General features: G+C 36.3%; 1 protein-coding gene across 6 annotated transcripts in view; it reads left to right on the top strand.

Moving 5' to 3' along the window:
• LOC117168269 (spindle pole body component 110-like) overlaps nt 1-14,199 on the top strand; it is a 157,032-nt gene that overhangs the window by 83,557 nt on the left and 59,276 nt on the right. For all 6 annotated transcript variants that reach the window (XM_033353789.1, XM_033353783.1, XM_033353797.1 and 3 more), the window contains exons 10-13: nt 1,891-2,230; nt 2,309-2,463; nt 3,308-3,822; nt 3,979-4,561. In XM_033353789.1, the coding sequence (XP_033209680.1) occupies nt 1,891-2,230; nt 2,309-2,463; nt 3,308-3,822; nt 3,979-4,561 (1,593 nt within the window). The remainder of the gene's footprint in view (nt 1-1,890; nt 2,231-2,308; nt 2,464-3,307; nt 3,823-3,978; nt 4,562-14,199) is intronic.

Raw genomic sequence — 14,199 nt, 5'->3', positions numbered from 1 at the left:
AAAATGTCTGGTAACACATATATAATAGTGAGCTCAGGGTCTTTGAGAACGTCAATAATCTTTGGTTGATTTAGATAAATTTTGGCATACTTGTCCAATCCAAAGATCATACCTATCTCTTCTTTGCACTTCTTGACGATATTTCAAGAACATAAGCAAAGGGCTTGTGGTATCGTCCTTTTTTCGAGCCACGTTGTTTTTACATCTCTTTTCTTACAGACTCAATTCTTCGAATAATTCTGTTGTTCAGGACAGCTGTAAAACTCGTATACAGTGTGCTTAAACAATTTATTGGTCTTAAATTCTCTGCGTTGGACAAGCTGCTTTTCTCGGAAGGAGTATAGTGCGTCTTGACATCAGCCATTGCGGAACGGGCGTTTCCAACTTTAAATATGAGGTGAATATGCGGGCCAGATACTGGTGTGTAGAAGTAAACTTTTCCACCAGAAGTCCTTGATACGATTTGGTCCTGCAGCGGAAAAGTTCTTCATACCCCAAAATGTTTTTTTCACCACTTCGCCAGTTATTGATAGAAATTCCTCCTCTGATTCTATGAGACTGTCGCGAAACTCTCTGAAGCGGATGATATTATCAGTATCTTCTTTCAATTCTAGTGTTTTCGGGATCTTGTATACCTCTCTCCAAAAAATATCTACCTCGATGGGCATCTGTCCCTTCTCTGTATTTTTCTCCGTGCTTCAGATAACACCCGTAGTTTGTTAAAAATATACTGCTTACTTTTCAGCAACTTTGACTTGTTCAGTGTGTTCATGTAGTCAATCACATACTGAACACGGGACGCATTCTGTATTGAAAATCCAATCTTCTTGCTTAGTTGATGCAAACATCTTTTGGGCTATAGATCAATAGTCGGTTTTCGCATTCGATTTGAATCAGCCCAAGCTCTCATAGAACCATAAACTGAAAAATTGATGGTCCAGAGATCGGACTCCTTCAAAATATCCTCACGAAGGGAGGCATCTACATTAGCTAGGTCTTGGGGCTTAGGAGTAACCTGCATGTTAATGTTCTTCCTTGTCATGAAATCGCTATCAACTCTCAGAAGGGGCCTGCTTTCCGCGGTTGATCTTAATTTTTCTTTCTCATCTTCATCTGCAGCTTGTTCAAACAGTGCTTGGGGAAGCGCCACGCGTGCATATCCATTTTTCAAGAGGTAGGCACGTTAATTTTTTAATGACTGAGTAATCCTTAAGTTGATTCGTTCACGCAATGTGGGGGTTTCGCCGGTTCATCTTCGTGTTTCCATTTAAATTATTTTCAGCACCCCGAACTCTAGGGTGATCAGCACTCTTTTCCGAGTCATTGTCGGGTCCTCCGCGCGGTTGCTCTTTTTGAACCGCATCTACAATTTTTTAGTAGTTTGATGGTGCCATTGTTGTTCCCACGATCAGCTAGGGAAAGGGTTATTTCTCTTCCACTTAGGGGCTATTATTTTGGGACCATCCCCGGACAATTGTCCGCGACTGCTTATTTCCGAAGAAAGAAAACCCGTAATTTTTTGTATGAAACCCGAACCGACGTGCGTTCGCCTTCTAGTATCGCTTAAGATAACTCGAAAATCCGCGTTTTATGAACGTTTTTTGAAGAAAATATCATTGTGCTCATAACTTCGTTGAAAATTTTTGATCGCCAATCGGGAAAATACGTATAGCATAATTAATTTTTTCTGAAAAACAACATACTTCGTGCTTAAAAAACCCTGTGACTTCAACTGCAGAATCTGCCAGATTTGAAATGGATTCGGTCCTTGAAACTTTTGCAGTTTTTCGTAATTATTTTCTCCATGAAGGACGCTTTCAAATTTTGATTTTCAACTTTCAACTTATTAATTTGTTATTAATTTGTTATACTTAATTGAATATATTTCAGGCTAAGACAAAGGAGATATTGGGAATCTTGGAAACGGAAGTAGAAGACAAGAACGGCAGAATTTGTGAATACGAAGCTCAAATTTTGAATGTCGAACAAGAAGTTGGGGATATGTTTATAATGTTGAAAACGAGTTTAAGCGAAATTGAGTTCATTGATAAATATGAATGTGAATGCAATGATGACTCTGATGGAAACCAGAGCCTTGTTTCACAAGCGAAAGCAACTATTAGCAATCTTAGTCTTTGGGTCAAGCAAAGAGAAACAGAGCGTAAGAATCTTCTGAAGCAATTAGATGATCTCAAGAATGAGAAGAAATGTATCGAGCCCGACTGTAGAGGTTAATTTTAAATTAAAATAATTTACGATAATTTAAAAAGCATGTACTTAAATATTTATGATTAATATTTTTTTTCAGTACGTCATACTGGTACTTACGTAAATTATGAAAGTTCGACAGAGTATGAAGAAACTCCAAAACATAGTGAAGTTGAGATAAAAAATTATGATTTAGACGAAAATGAAGATCGATCATTGTTCAAAGGAATCTCGATCAATCTCGAAAACAGTCAAGTATTAGCTGTTTTAATTTCATTTTTTTTCATATAAATTTTTGCAAGCTAATTTTATGTTTTTCTAATTAATTGAAATTTGAAGTTAAGGAATAATTATAGATTGAAACGTTCAACGATATTTCATTTTATTTTATTTTGATAACATAAAATTGCCAATTCGAAGCTTTCAATATTAAATAATTTCACATTTGAAACGTTTCAAAATGAATAATTTACAATATAATCTACTCGAAATTAAATAATATTAAAACTAAATATTTTAAAACCAACCGTTTGCAATTGAAAACGATTTCAAATCGAGTAAGTTAACAATGGTATGGCATTATATTGAACTTATATATGAGTCCTATAATCCTTTAAATAAATGTGTTAAAACTATAATATTTTTAATTTCAAACTTTAAAAAATAAAAAAATTCGAAATAAATGCTTTAATATTAAACGCTTGTAGATAGTCATGTTAAAAATTGAAGAATTCCAGATAAAAACTTTCAAAACTGTACTTTTCCACATTTGTCCTCAAAACATTAGAAATACGAAGATGTTAATTAACAATTTCAAATATAGATTTATGGTAATTTAAAAAGTTATAATTAAAGATTTGAATTTAAAACATTAAAAACTGAACAATAGTTAAATTTCAATGGCTTCAAGATCGAATAATAATAAAATCGAACTTACGAGTATAATGCCGCTGGCTGACATAAAATCACTGATTAAAACCTGAGTATTTAAAAAATAAATTACTTTATGCCTTGCCTGATTTGGTTATATATTGTAGTTTGTCACATACATTACCAGAGAAACATAAAACATAACTATTTAATGAAAATAATGTTTAAGGATCGTCTGGAATCGCAAGTGACTGATCAGGAATCGACAATAGAAGTGTGGAATTGTTCTTTCGATAAGAAAATTGATTTAGCCTTCGAAAGCCATGTGACGACTTCTATTATAAAAATTCGCAAGCTCAACGAAGGTTTAAAAGGAAAAATTAGGGAAATAGAAGAGCTAAAATCTGAAATTAGGAGAAGGGATTTAGAAATAACAAAACTACGTTCCCAAATGATTGAGCAAAGCTCCCAAGGGAAAGGAGATGGGGATTGTTATGAAAGAGAACAAGCAGATCGAAATAAGAGGAAATTAAAATTAGAGGAAGAACTTCTGACTAATAAACACAAACTCTTGGGTCTCAACGAAGCCAATTTTATACTGAGCGACAACGTTAAATGTTTAACAGAGGAGAAAAAATTACTAATGGAGAAATATGAGACAGTTAATCAAGCGCTACAGTTGAGAAATAGGGAGCGGGCGATTAATGAAAAATATAAAAGAAAAGTTGAAGAAATGCAATCAAGGTTTAAAAATATTCACTTAAAACCTAAAACATGATTTTCTCTCAATTTTTGAAATTAACAAATCCAAATAAGTTCATATACATAATAAATTTAAATGATATAAATAATGAAGTCTTTAAGGAATGTTGAAATATCAGTCATTTATCACTTTTTTAGACTACGAGATCTGCAAGCGGTAAATGGAAACCTTATGCAAGAATTGTCTTCAGCGAATAAAGAGATCGAGAAAGGGAATAAAAACATTCAGGATTTGCTCGATGAAAAGGAAAACTTGCAAAAAATCATATTTGAATTAAGGGAGGAAATTCGGTCAAAAAATTCGGAGATTGAATATCTAGCAGAACAAAATTTCCAGCTGACTGAGAAGTTACAAAAAACTCTAAAGGACTTTGCCAAACTTGAGGAATCCAAAGTTATGAAAAATAGAAATGTTAACGAGTTGTTACAGCTTCAAAAGGAAGTGCGAAAATTGAATAAAGAGAAATGTAGATTAGAAGAAAAAAATGTTAATCTTCAAAACAATTTTATGGAATACCAAAAACAAAATAGGGAATTAGATAGAGAAGTGGAAGATATGATTACAGAAAACACAAAGCTGAGATGTTCTATAGATATCTTGAGGAATCAATATGAGGTTATAGTTGAGAAGGATAAAAATAAGAAAAAGTCTATGGATTATTCCAGTATATTGCTGGATAAAATTAAGCAAAAACTGGACAATTGTAAATTGGAAGAAGAGGTGAGACCAGAAAAATAATGGGAAAGGGCCTACTTTGTCGATCTTAGTTTAGGAGATATTGTCGGCTTTGTGAAAAAATTATGTTTAAAGAAAAAAAATATAACCCGCGCTTTAATGACACTTGCCAAATTTAGATGCGTTTTCTCGAAAAATTGGTATTCGAAGATTCAACTTCAGAAGTATCCCGAAGACTCGCTTTTGAATACATATGGTTCATTCAAGTCTTGGAATTTCGGCTACTTGACCCTATACGTAATTTCCTATCGCAAATCAGGCCCTTTCCTTGCGAAAAGTATCGAATATTAAATATAAAAATCACATTGAAATCACAAATTTCTCAGGTGAACATAATCTGGACAGTTTCCACACGGGTTTCGCGTAGTGTTTTAAAACATTTCTCTACCCGGATCTCGGGTCAATTTTGGGCGAATACCACGCGGACTGCCAAGTCAGTTGCATGCGAATTAATTTAATATGGGTATACAAATGTCCCAACCAAATTTAGAGGTGAAATACGATTATAAGCGTTAGTTATTTAATGAGGTTTTCCCTACAATTTTTGTTGATGCATACAGTTAAGTTTTTTAGAAACTTTCCTTCCGAAAGAATCTAAATGTAAAATTGAAACTAAATTTAGTTTATTCAATAATTTGTAATAAACCTCCAGCTTGTTTATAAAAGTTTGAAAGTATTTTACGTTATATATTTAAATGGCGGCATGGCGCGATAAGTACACATTTGAAAAGCGTGTACTTTTTTGTTTTAAATGAAAATACGAAGAAAGCCTTTTTTCGATTGTACCAGGATTATTAGTGATTTTAGAATGAATGGTTTCATATGCAGAAATGAAAAAACAGTGGATGGTTCTATTACACTGAGAAAACTATATCACAAGAATTACAATATACACTGTAATTCCTGCGCTATATATCCTAATTATCGCATTATAATAGAGCAAAATCATGATATCGTATACTGCAAGTTTTTACATTATATACCACATAATTGTGGAACCTATAAAGTAAGAATTTAAGTTTATTACGACAATTACGATGCCAGCGCTATCCAGCGTCGTGTAACTTAATTAAATTGGAGAGAAATGGGGATTCCCATCTGTCAGTTACTTTTCGCGCTTTTTCTAAATGGTATTAAAATAGTTCTAATTCGTCTATATAATAGTGTAATTTCTTTTGGATGAGATATATCAGTAAGAAAAAATTTGGTTTGTGTTATCTGCTGCTGATTCTACATGTTTTAACGAAATTTTTTCACTTCAGCGTGACGCAGTAGACGAGATCAGAATCTATGTCCTAACCTCGGTGAAACTTTGGCCGAAATATGTTTAATTTTTAAAAGTTGTAAGTATCAGCTGCAGCAAATTTTAACTTTTTTCTGTGATTATTTTTAATCTGGTGTCCGGATTTATAACTCGAATTCACTCATACTTTTCCTTCTTCCTATTGCTGCTAAGGATGACGGGCAGACGACAGCAACAAAATTTAACTCCACTTTTTCTGTGATATTAGTGCATTATAATATCGAAAAAAGGTCCGGAGCCTGCTTGTACGTTATCGTATTGCGCTCTATGCCAGTTGAGCGCGTTATGCCCCGATTGGCTGACCGTCCCTACTCTGATCGATAGGAAGGGATCTTTCAGCCGTTCTTTCTTAGGATGTTATTCGATACCTTTTTGCATAGTGTAACGTGTCGGTGCTTACAAAATTTAATACTATCTTCCGAATATTCAATCAATTTATAGATGGTAATGTGCTCGTTGGGTAACGGAGGGTTGTTGTTTAAAGATTTTATTAATTTATTAAAAAGAGATTAATTTTTTTTTTCGTGAAACTGAGTGCATGTACTTTTGTATATTAAAAATTTCGAGGTTTTGCATTGAACATTTAGAAGTCATTAGGTTACTGGCAGCAGCTCAGAAGACGGTTTTATTAAACATATGTTGCATTGTTAAAAACTATCTCTATCATTATTTTCTTTATTTAAATTTGTTCTCTGGTGAATCCGATTTTTCATCATAGCCACGGCTTAAGTGAAGGGACTGGTGAGTTAAGGACGTTATAATTTAATTTAATACAATGTTTGGAATTGTGGCGATGATGTTGTTGGTACAAAATCAGGAGCATGGTTTAGTTTGGACTTCGAATTTTACCGATGTTACACTTAAAAAACGGCCGCGAGCGTTGGAGCTGACAAAAGCCGCCTCTGGATACTTGCTAAAAGCTGCCATCTACTACTCCATAGGTTTTGAGTCGCGTTCTTTTTGATGGTCGAAAAAGTTTCTTACAATGCGATAGAATTGTAATAAAACCGCTTTCTGAGCTACAGCCAAAACCATTCTGACTCCTAAATGTTCAAGATATTCAGTGCATCTTGCGTGCCCATTGCCTGTAGCCGGTGAACTACGTCTTGATGTGACATGTGTTTTTGATCATCTATGGTGCTGATAAGCCTATCCTGAATCTCAATGACGATTTCTTCCGTTTCTGGATACAGGATGCCAATTCTCAGCCAAATATCGGATGCCTTACTATCCACTTCATGTTGATCTAACGCTTTGGGGTGCTCGCCATGGTTGGCTTTCTGTATTCATTGCGTTTCCAATTCCTCTATGGTTTCTTTCATGATATTTAAGACCTCCTCTGAGGACAATTTCAAGGGCGTGTAGTTAGGATCCGCTTAACAGGTGGTGTTGTTAATCGCAACATCTCACTGTTGTGAAAATAGTCTCGAAACCCCTACCCCTCTCTGCCGTAGTAAAACTAACCTTTCAATCGATGCATACCTCCGGTGCATTGGGTGCTTCGTCATTTGTACGCGGATAGTTCTGGTTAAGCTTTTAAAGTTGGATTTAGACCAATTGATGTGCCAAAGGAGTACGTGAGGACAGGGGTCGAATAGGTGTTGATTGGCCTGATTTTGTTTGCCGAGTTGAGAGATCTCTTCAAAATAAATCTTAGTCTTGTAGTGAAGGCAGTCGTTGGACTTTTTTAAAGTAATGTATGCTGAATTCCCCTTGATTCAAGTATACCCAGATATTTATATGACTCGCCCTCAGCTATGACCTGGACGTCATTTTCAAACTCGTTCTATAACTCTGCGGTCCCTAATTTTCATCTAGTTAAATGCACTGTTCTGCATTTATCTGGTCTGAACTCCTTGTGGATATCATTGGAAAGCTGCTTTGTTGCATAGATCTCTTGTTGCTGTTTCCAGTTTGATCTAGCGTATAGCTTAAGGTCAACCATGTATAGAAGACAGGTCACTTGCGCATATAGTGAATAGATCTTTACTGCCTCTTGAGTTTTGACAAAATGCTTTGTGTTCTTCAGTAAGGATGTCATTCTCATCGCAGTGAGAAAATACCTTATCTACCATGATAACAGTAAGGCATTTGTAAATTATTGGAAGACAGGCTATGGGTCGAAATTCAGATGGATTTTAAGCATCTGGTGGTGTTTGTCAGCTCCATTATAGGGCTATTGCTTGTTCTTGCTTTTCCTAATTCGAGCCACGCGGTGTTCCAATTGTATCTGTTTATTTCTCCCTAAACACCCAACCAGTAGTTAATTATGTCTTCCAATCAAAGGACTTCGGTGTCTTGCTGGTTATTCTGATGTAAACTCAGTTCACGATAGAACCTTCTTTTATATGCAAGTTTCGAGTTTGTTGCCTTCTTGTGCAAATTTTCATATATTGACGAAGCCTAACAGCAAGAACATTAAGTCTCTGCCGTTAGAAGTCTACAATTTCATCCAGTATTACTGGTGTTAATGTCTCGATGTATCGAGTATGGATGTATTATGTCAAAAATATTTGATCGAAGGGATAGTTTTTATCATGAACTCAACTTATTTTAAATTTAATGAATCTTTTTATAGGCAGAAATATAGTACTTCCATTGGTTAAATCATTTATTCAATTTTAGTAAAAACATTTAAGGAAGAATTTAAGGTTTTGGCTTTCAAGAAATTAGATTTTTTTTGCCCTTTTATTTTCGGTATGCCGATGATATCTTATTATGTGTTCCTTCAGCAAAGTTACAGATGGTCATTGATGCTTTTAACAGTTTTCATTAAAAACTTCAATTTAATCATCAAATAGAGCAGGGCAATAGATTCAGTTTTTTGGACATAGAAGTGATAAGGGGTCGGGTAGGTTATATAATTACCAATTGGTATAGATAAAGTACATATTCAGGTAGAATTTTGAATTTATTTTCTGTTCACCCTTTAAAAAAAATTACAGTAATCAAAAACTTAGTTGACAGATCTCTAGGTTTGTCCCATTCTTCATTTTACGCAGGAAATTTGAATATTGTTAGGAATATCCTTTTTCTAAATCATTACCCAGAAAAATTAATTGAAAAACATATTTCGTTCAGAATTTAACAAATCAAAAACGAACAGAGTAATATTTTGTCCGCAGATAATCAGAAAGGTTTAAAAGAATATAGTTCATTCAATACTTTTGTTCTTCTACTTTTTGGTCAAATTTCTAAAACCATTTTTGCAAAGATCCTCTAGATGTTTTTGAAAAAGGTGGTGTTGTCTACAAAATCACTTGCAGGATTTGTAAGATGAATTGCGTGGGGCAGACTGGCAGACTTCTTAATACTAGGATAGAGGAACACAAAAGTGATGTTTGTTTACGACGCTATTCTAAGAGTATCTTTGCTAGACTCGTAGAGTCTACTATAATAAAAATAAAGAAGAAGACAATATGAAAAGGAAGGGGATGTGTTTGGTTGCCTTTTCATTTTCTTTCCTCTTTTTTATTTTTGTACGAAAATTTGTTTAAGAAATTTTTTTTTCAGATTGCAATAGGAGCATTTTTTGTTTGTTTGTTGAGGTCCAAATTTGGTCGTCGGATTTTTCTTCAGGTATTTGCATAAATTTGATTATCGGACGTTAAATAGGATTTTTACTTTGCATTTTAATCTAATTTAAATTTCTTACATTTTTATTTCGCTTAATACTCTTTCACGGTATTTCTGTTGAGGTGTTTGGCTGTAAATAGCTAACGAGAAACAGAGTGTCCCCAGCAGGCACAATCGACGTTACACTGTTTACAGTTTGCCGCAGATTTTCTTGCTGGCCCACTGTTTGATGAGTGCGACCCATCTGATCATCTCGCAACTCACCATCACTGCCATCCCGCATGCTGTGGCCTCCAGAAGGGGCTTTAGTGACGTCCCTACAATCATCGTAAAGCGACACTCGTCTAAAAATCTTTAAAATACTCTCCATGATTATTTGTGGGTTTTAATGTACTTCTTAGACCCTTTTCTCTACGTTCTCTGTCGTTCTGGCATGAACAACCCTCTCGGTAGCAGCGTTACCGCCAACACAGCCATTAAAGTCATGAGAGGAAAGCTCAAGCCCTACAGCGTCAAGAATGCAAGAATACCTTCGGTAGGGATTATTATTTTTTTTGTTGTTGAGAAGTTGTAAGCTTTAGCAGCTACGGAAAATTTACGCAAGATACTTTGTACAACACCGTTCCTTAGAGTATGGTCTCTAATCGCGGAGGACCTTACGCGGCAGACGGCACATTTGTAGGAGCATCTGGCTCGCAAAGGACTTAGCCTGATGCTGGCAAGCCGGGATTTTTTGACTTGGCTAAGAAATTAAGCTTTCATACCTTCAAGGCCGCCAATTATAAGAAGCACAATATGGACTTTGTAGCCTTGGTACAGCTTGCTCAGTTCGAAAAGAAGAGCCTGATAATACATCAGGCCCTTCTCTAGATATATTGCCGTTGAATTGACCATGAAAGGGCTTTTCAGCATGTTCTCTTTGTAAAAGGGAATGTTCTGCCTAAAGTACACGACTTTTAAGCACCAAAGGTGTTCGTAATGCTAGGCCCTGTGTAGTGTCACTGGAATCAAATGGGACACCAAGCTCCTCTGCGGCTCGGTATAGAAACGCTGCAACGTTGACGACTTCATGTTGGTGTATAAGTTGCATTAGAAAATCTGTGCATTTTCGAACTGAGCAGGCTGTAGCTAGAACCGTTCTTCGATGAAGAGACTTTAAGCTCAGCAAATCTCTGCCCTCTTCATATCGAGGAAGGTATATACTAGGCACAGAAGGTCTAGGATGATGACTTCGATGTATTGTTATCATCTTGCGTGTGTTTCGGCCCAGTTGCTTGAACTCATCGATGTTCCATTTTACTGCACCAAACGTGTAAATCAGTATGGGAACAGACAAAATATTGGTAGCCAGGACCTTATTCTGCTCAGATAATTTGGAAGCCCAAATTTTTCTAAAAATGTTGCGATATCATTTTTCAAGGGCTGTTTCTAACACACGCATATCTTGGGTTTTTGCTTGCAGTATTCCAAGATATGCTTAAGTCTTCCTTGGTATAGATGGATGTAGGCATACTTGTCCAGTCCAAAGCTCATGCTAATGGATTAAGATTACCTATTTACTGCCGCTACAAGGATTGCAAGGTTCTCTTTGGAAGAAGCAAAGAGTTAAAGGTCATCCATGTATGAAAGGTGGTTGATCTTAAATTCTCTTCACTTCGGCGGGCCACATAGGTATTCAGAGTAAGTATCAGATGGTTCATGTTATTGAAAGCCTTTCGGTAGTCAATCCAAGCCATGGACAGATTGCGTCGATACCTGATGGAATTCTGGGTAATACACCTGTCTATTAACTGGTTCTTAGGGATCCGTACCGTGCGTCCTTCAACTAACCACTGCGGGATGGATTGTTCTCCGCTTAAGAAAGTATTAAATATACGAGCTAGATGTTGGTGCGTAGCAGGTATCTTCTTCCACCAAAAGTTGTTGATTTTATTTGGCCCTGGCGCTGAAAAGTTTTTAGTTTTTGCGATAACTTTATTCGCTTCATCAGCAGTAAATATTTGACACTCCACTTCTGGACGTTGCAACAGTTGCCTTAGAAAAAGTTACGAGGCAGTGAGATATCTGAAGCGTCTTCATCTAGCTTATGAGTATCTCCATATACTTGTTCCCAGAAGACTTGAATTTCTTCTTGACTAGTCGAATTTAAGGGCATGTAGGCAAGATCCACTTTACAGATGGTGTTGTAAAGCGCAATATTTCGTTTGCTGTTAAAATAGTCTCGCAACTGTATAACTTGTGACTCACACATTTTTTTGCAATCTACAATGCCCCCATGCCCTATATGCCGTGGTTTGCTAAGGTGCGAAACCTCTTCATAATCAATCTGAGTCTCGTAGTGAAGGCAGTCGTTAGGCTTGTCTTAACAATTGTATGCTGGATACCCTTCGATTCAAAAATACGCAGATATTCATATGAATCGCCTGTAGCCATTGACTCGATGTCATTTTCGAACTCGTTCTCTAACTCTGCGGTCCCTAGTTCCTCTCTGACTAAATGCACTGTTCTGCATATGTATTTCATGTGTAAGTTGCTTTGATGCATACGAGCTTGAGGCATGGCAACAGCGTCTATAGTGATTAGATCTTTACAGACTCGCGAGTTTTTATAACATCCTTTTTGTTCTTCTGTAAGGATATCATTCTCGTCGCAATAAGAATATACCTTATCTGCAATGATAGCTGTAGGACATTTGTAGATTGTTGGAAGACAGGCTATCGGTCAGAATTCAGATGGATTTTGAGCATCTTGTTTATTAGATAACATATACGTAGTACCCTGGAGCATAAAGCCTGGCATTAGATCTGGGTGTTCAATTATCTTCTGAAAACACTTTGCTAATGAAAGATGTATACACGTTAGTTACTTGGACCAGAAGTTATGCACCACGTTCCGGACCTGGAGCTTTCCAGTGACTTGCCTTTTTCAAATCCGCTGAAGCACCTAAAGCTGTGATGTTTGTCAGCTGCATTTCAGAGCTATTGCTTGCCCTTGCTTTCTACAGTTTGAACCACGCAGTGTCCAATTTTTAAATTAGCAACAAATAAGAATTTAAAATCAAGAAGAAGAATTTTTCAATTAGTATTGCATTTTAATTGAAGTGAATTATTTTGTCTCTTTTGTAAATGTTTAAAATATATTATTTAAACAAAAATGCCATGTTAAAGTAGAGATAAAAACAAAAGCTGAAATAATTAGGAGTGAGCAAGTATGTTTATTGCAATGCGTAAAAAAATTTGGAATTGCATCCATTTTATTATCAGTCTAATCCTACGATAATATTATATAGACACTGAAATTTGGATCCAAGCAGGCCAGATTTATGCCCTTTGAGAATTGTTGCTACGGTGGTTTCGGGCTGAGAGTGGTGTCTCTCAGGGTTGAGAGATAATGTTCAACAAGGCGTGAAACTCCAATAGCGTAGGTACAATGAGGCAGTGCGTGGGTTCCCACCCACGTATTTTGCGTAATATTAGGAAATGGTTTACACGCCACTGACTATTTACGTTCAAACGATCTGGATTGGGTGTCAACGGAAAGGCAAGTAGTGCCCGATACCGTGCTTCATTCCAGCCTGCAGTACATATAAAGATTAGAAAGATCTAGAGCAAATAATTCATTAGCTATAAAATCTCACGGATGTAACGCTGTTACTATGCTAATGACACTATGAATCGGCTCATCGATGTCTGAGTGGGCATTATCACTTAAATTGTTATATTGAAAAGTCTGTTGTACGGCCACACTTCCAAAGCTCTACTAAACCAGTTTTATTCACAAATATATATTTATACTTCTATTTCCCCATCACAAATTGGCGATCCATGCCAGCATAGAAGAAAAACGACGAGGCTACTACTGTTGCCAGCTAGATCAAACTTTCTCTATCTTTGACCAAAGCACCTGAATTTTGGAAATCTACGGATTTGCTGAAACTCGAGCCAATGAGTAACGAATCAAATAGATAGTGGCCTGAATATAACTCCGATTCGACGAAGGATTACCTCTACCGAAAACTCCGAAAAAATCGGCTCGTCAAATAGACGTTAAGTCCTACAGCGTGCTAAGCAGTGCAGTAAGACTCTGAAAAAGACGTAAGGTATTCTTCCTGGATGCAAATCAACAACCTCACTAGTGACACATTGCAGCCAAGACTTTAGACATCGGCATCAGACACCTACAGTTGCCAGCTCAACTCCTGTCACGAAGGACGAGGCAGGGCTCCAGGTAAAAACTTCAAAGTAGGCAAAATAGAAATAAGATAGTATAGGAAAAGCTTCACTAGGTAAATTTGGTTGTAAATTCTCCTTGCCTATAGAATAGCGGTAACTGTACTTTATGTGCTAATAAAAGTGAGACGCGACACATTTGTCGATAAATTTAAGTGCGCACTCTGAACTACACTGCATATTAAAAAAAACTATTTCTTTAAATATCTCAGCGAAAAAAAATCTGTAGTTCAAGACATTATTTTTGAAATAATAGCTTATGCCTAACCCCACAAAATGGCTGATAAAAATCCTACCATGGTACCTATAGATTCTGAAACCTCGAAGGAAATCCTTTTGAATTTAGAGATACTAACAAAAGGTCAATTGAGTATAAAAGAAAAAATTGGTCTCCTAAATACTGAAAATGCAAAAAGAGCTACAGAAATTTCGGAACTAGCTCGAAACTCTAATATGCTTGCGGATACGGAAGACGGGTCATCCCAAACATTGTAGCCCGCGAATCGGATTACAGA

This window comes from Belonocnema kinseyi, chromosome 1, assembly GCF_010883055.1.
Source record: "Belonocnema kinseyi isolate 2016_QV_RU_SX_M_011 chromosome 1, B_treatae_v1, whole genome shotgun sequence".
In the NCBI taxonomy this organism is placed as follows: Eukaryota; Metazoa; Arthropoda; class Insecta; order Hymenoptera; family Cynipidae; genus Belonocnema; species Belonocnema kinseyi.
Note: the sequence above shows the minus strand (reverse complement) of the source record. Positions and strands in the feature narration are given on the sequence as shown.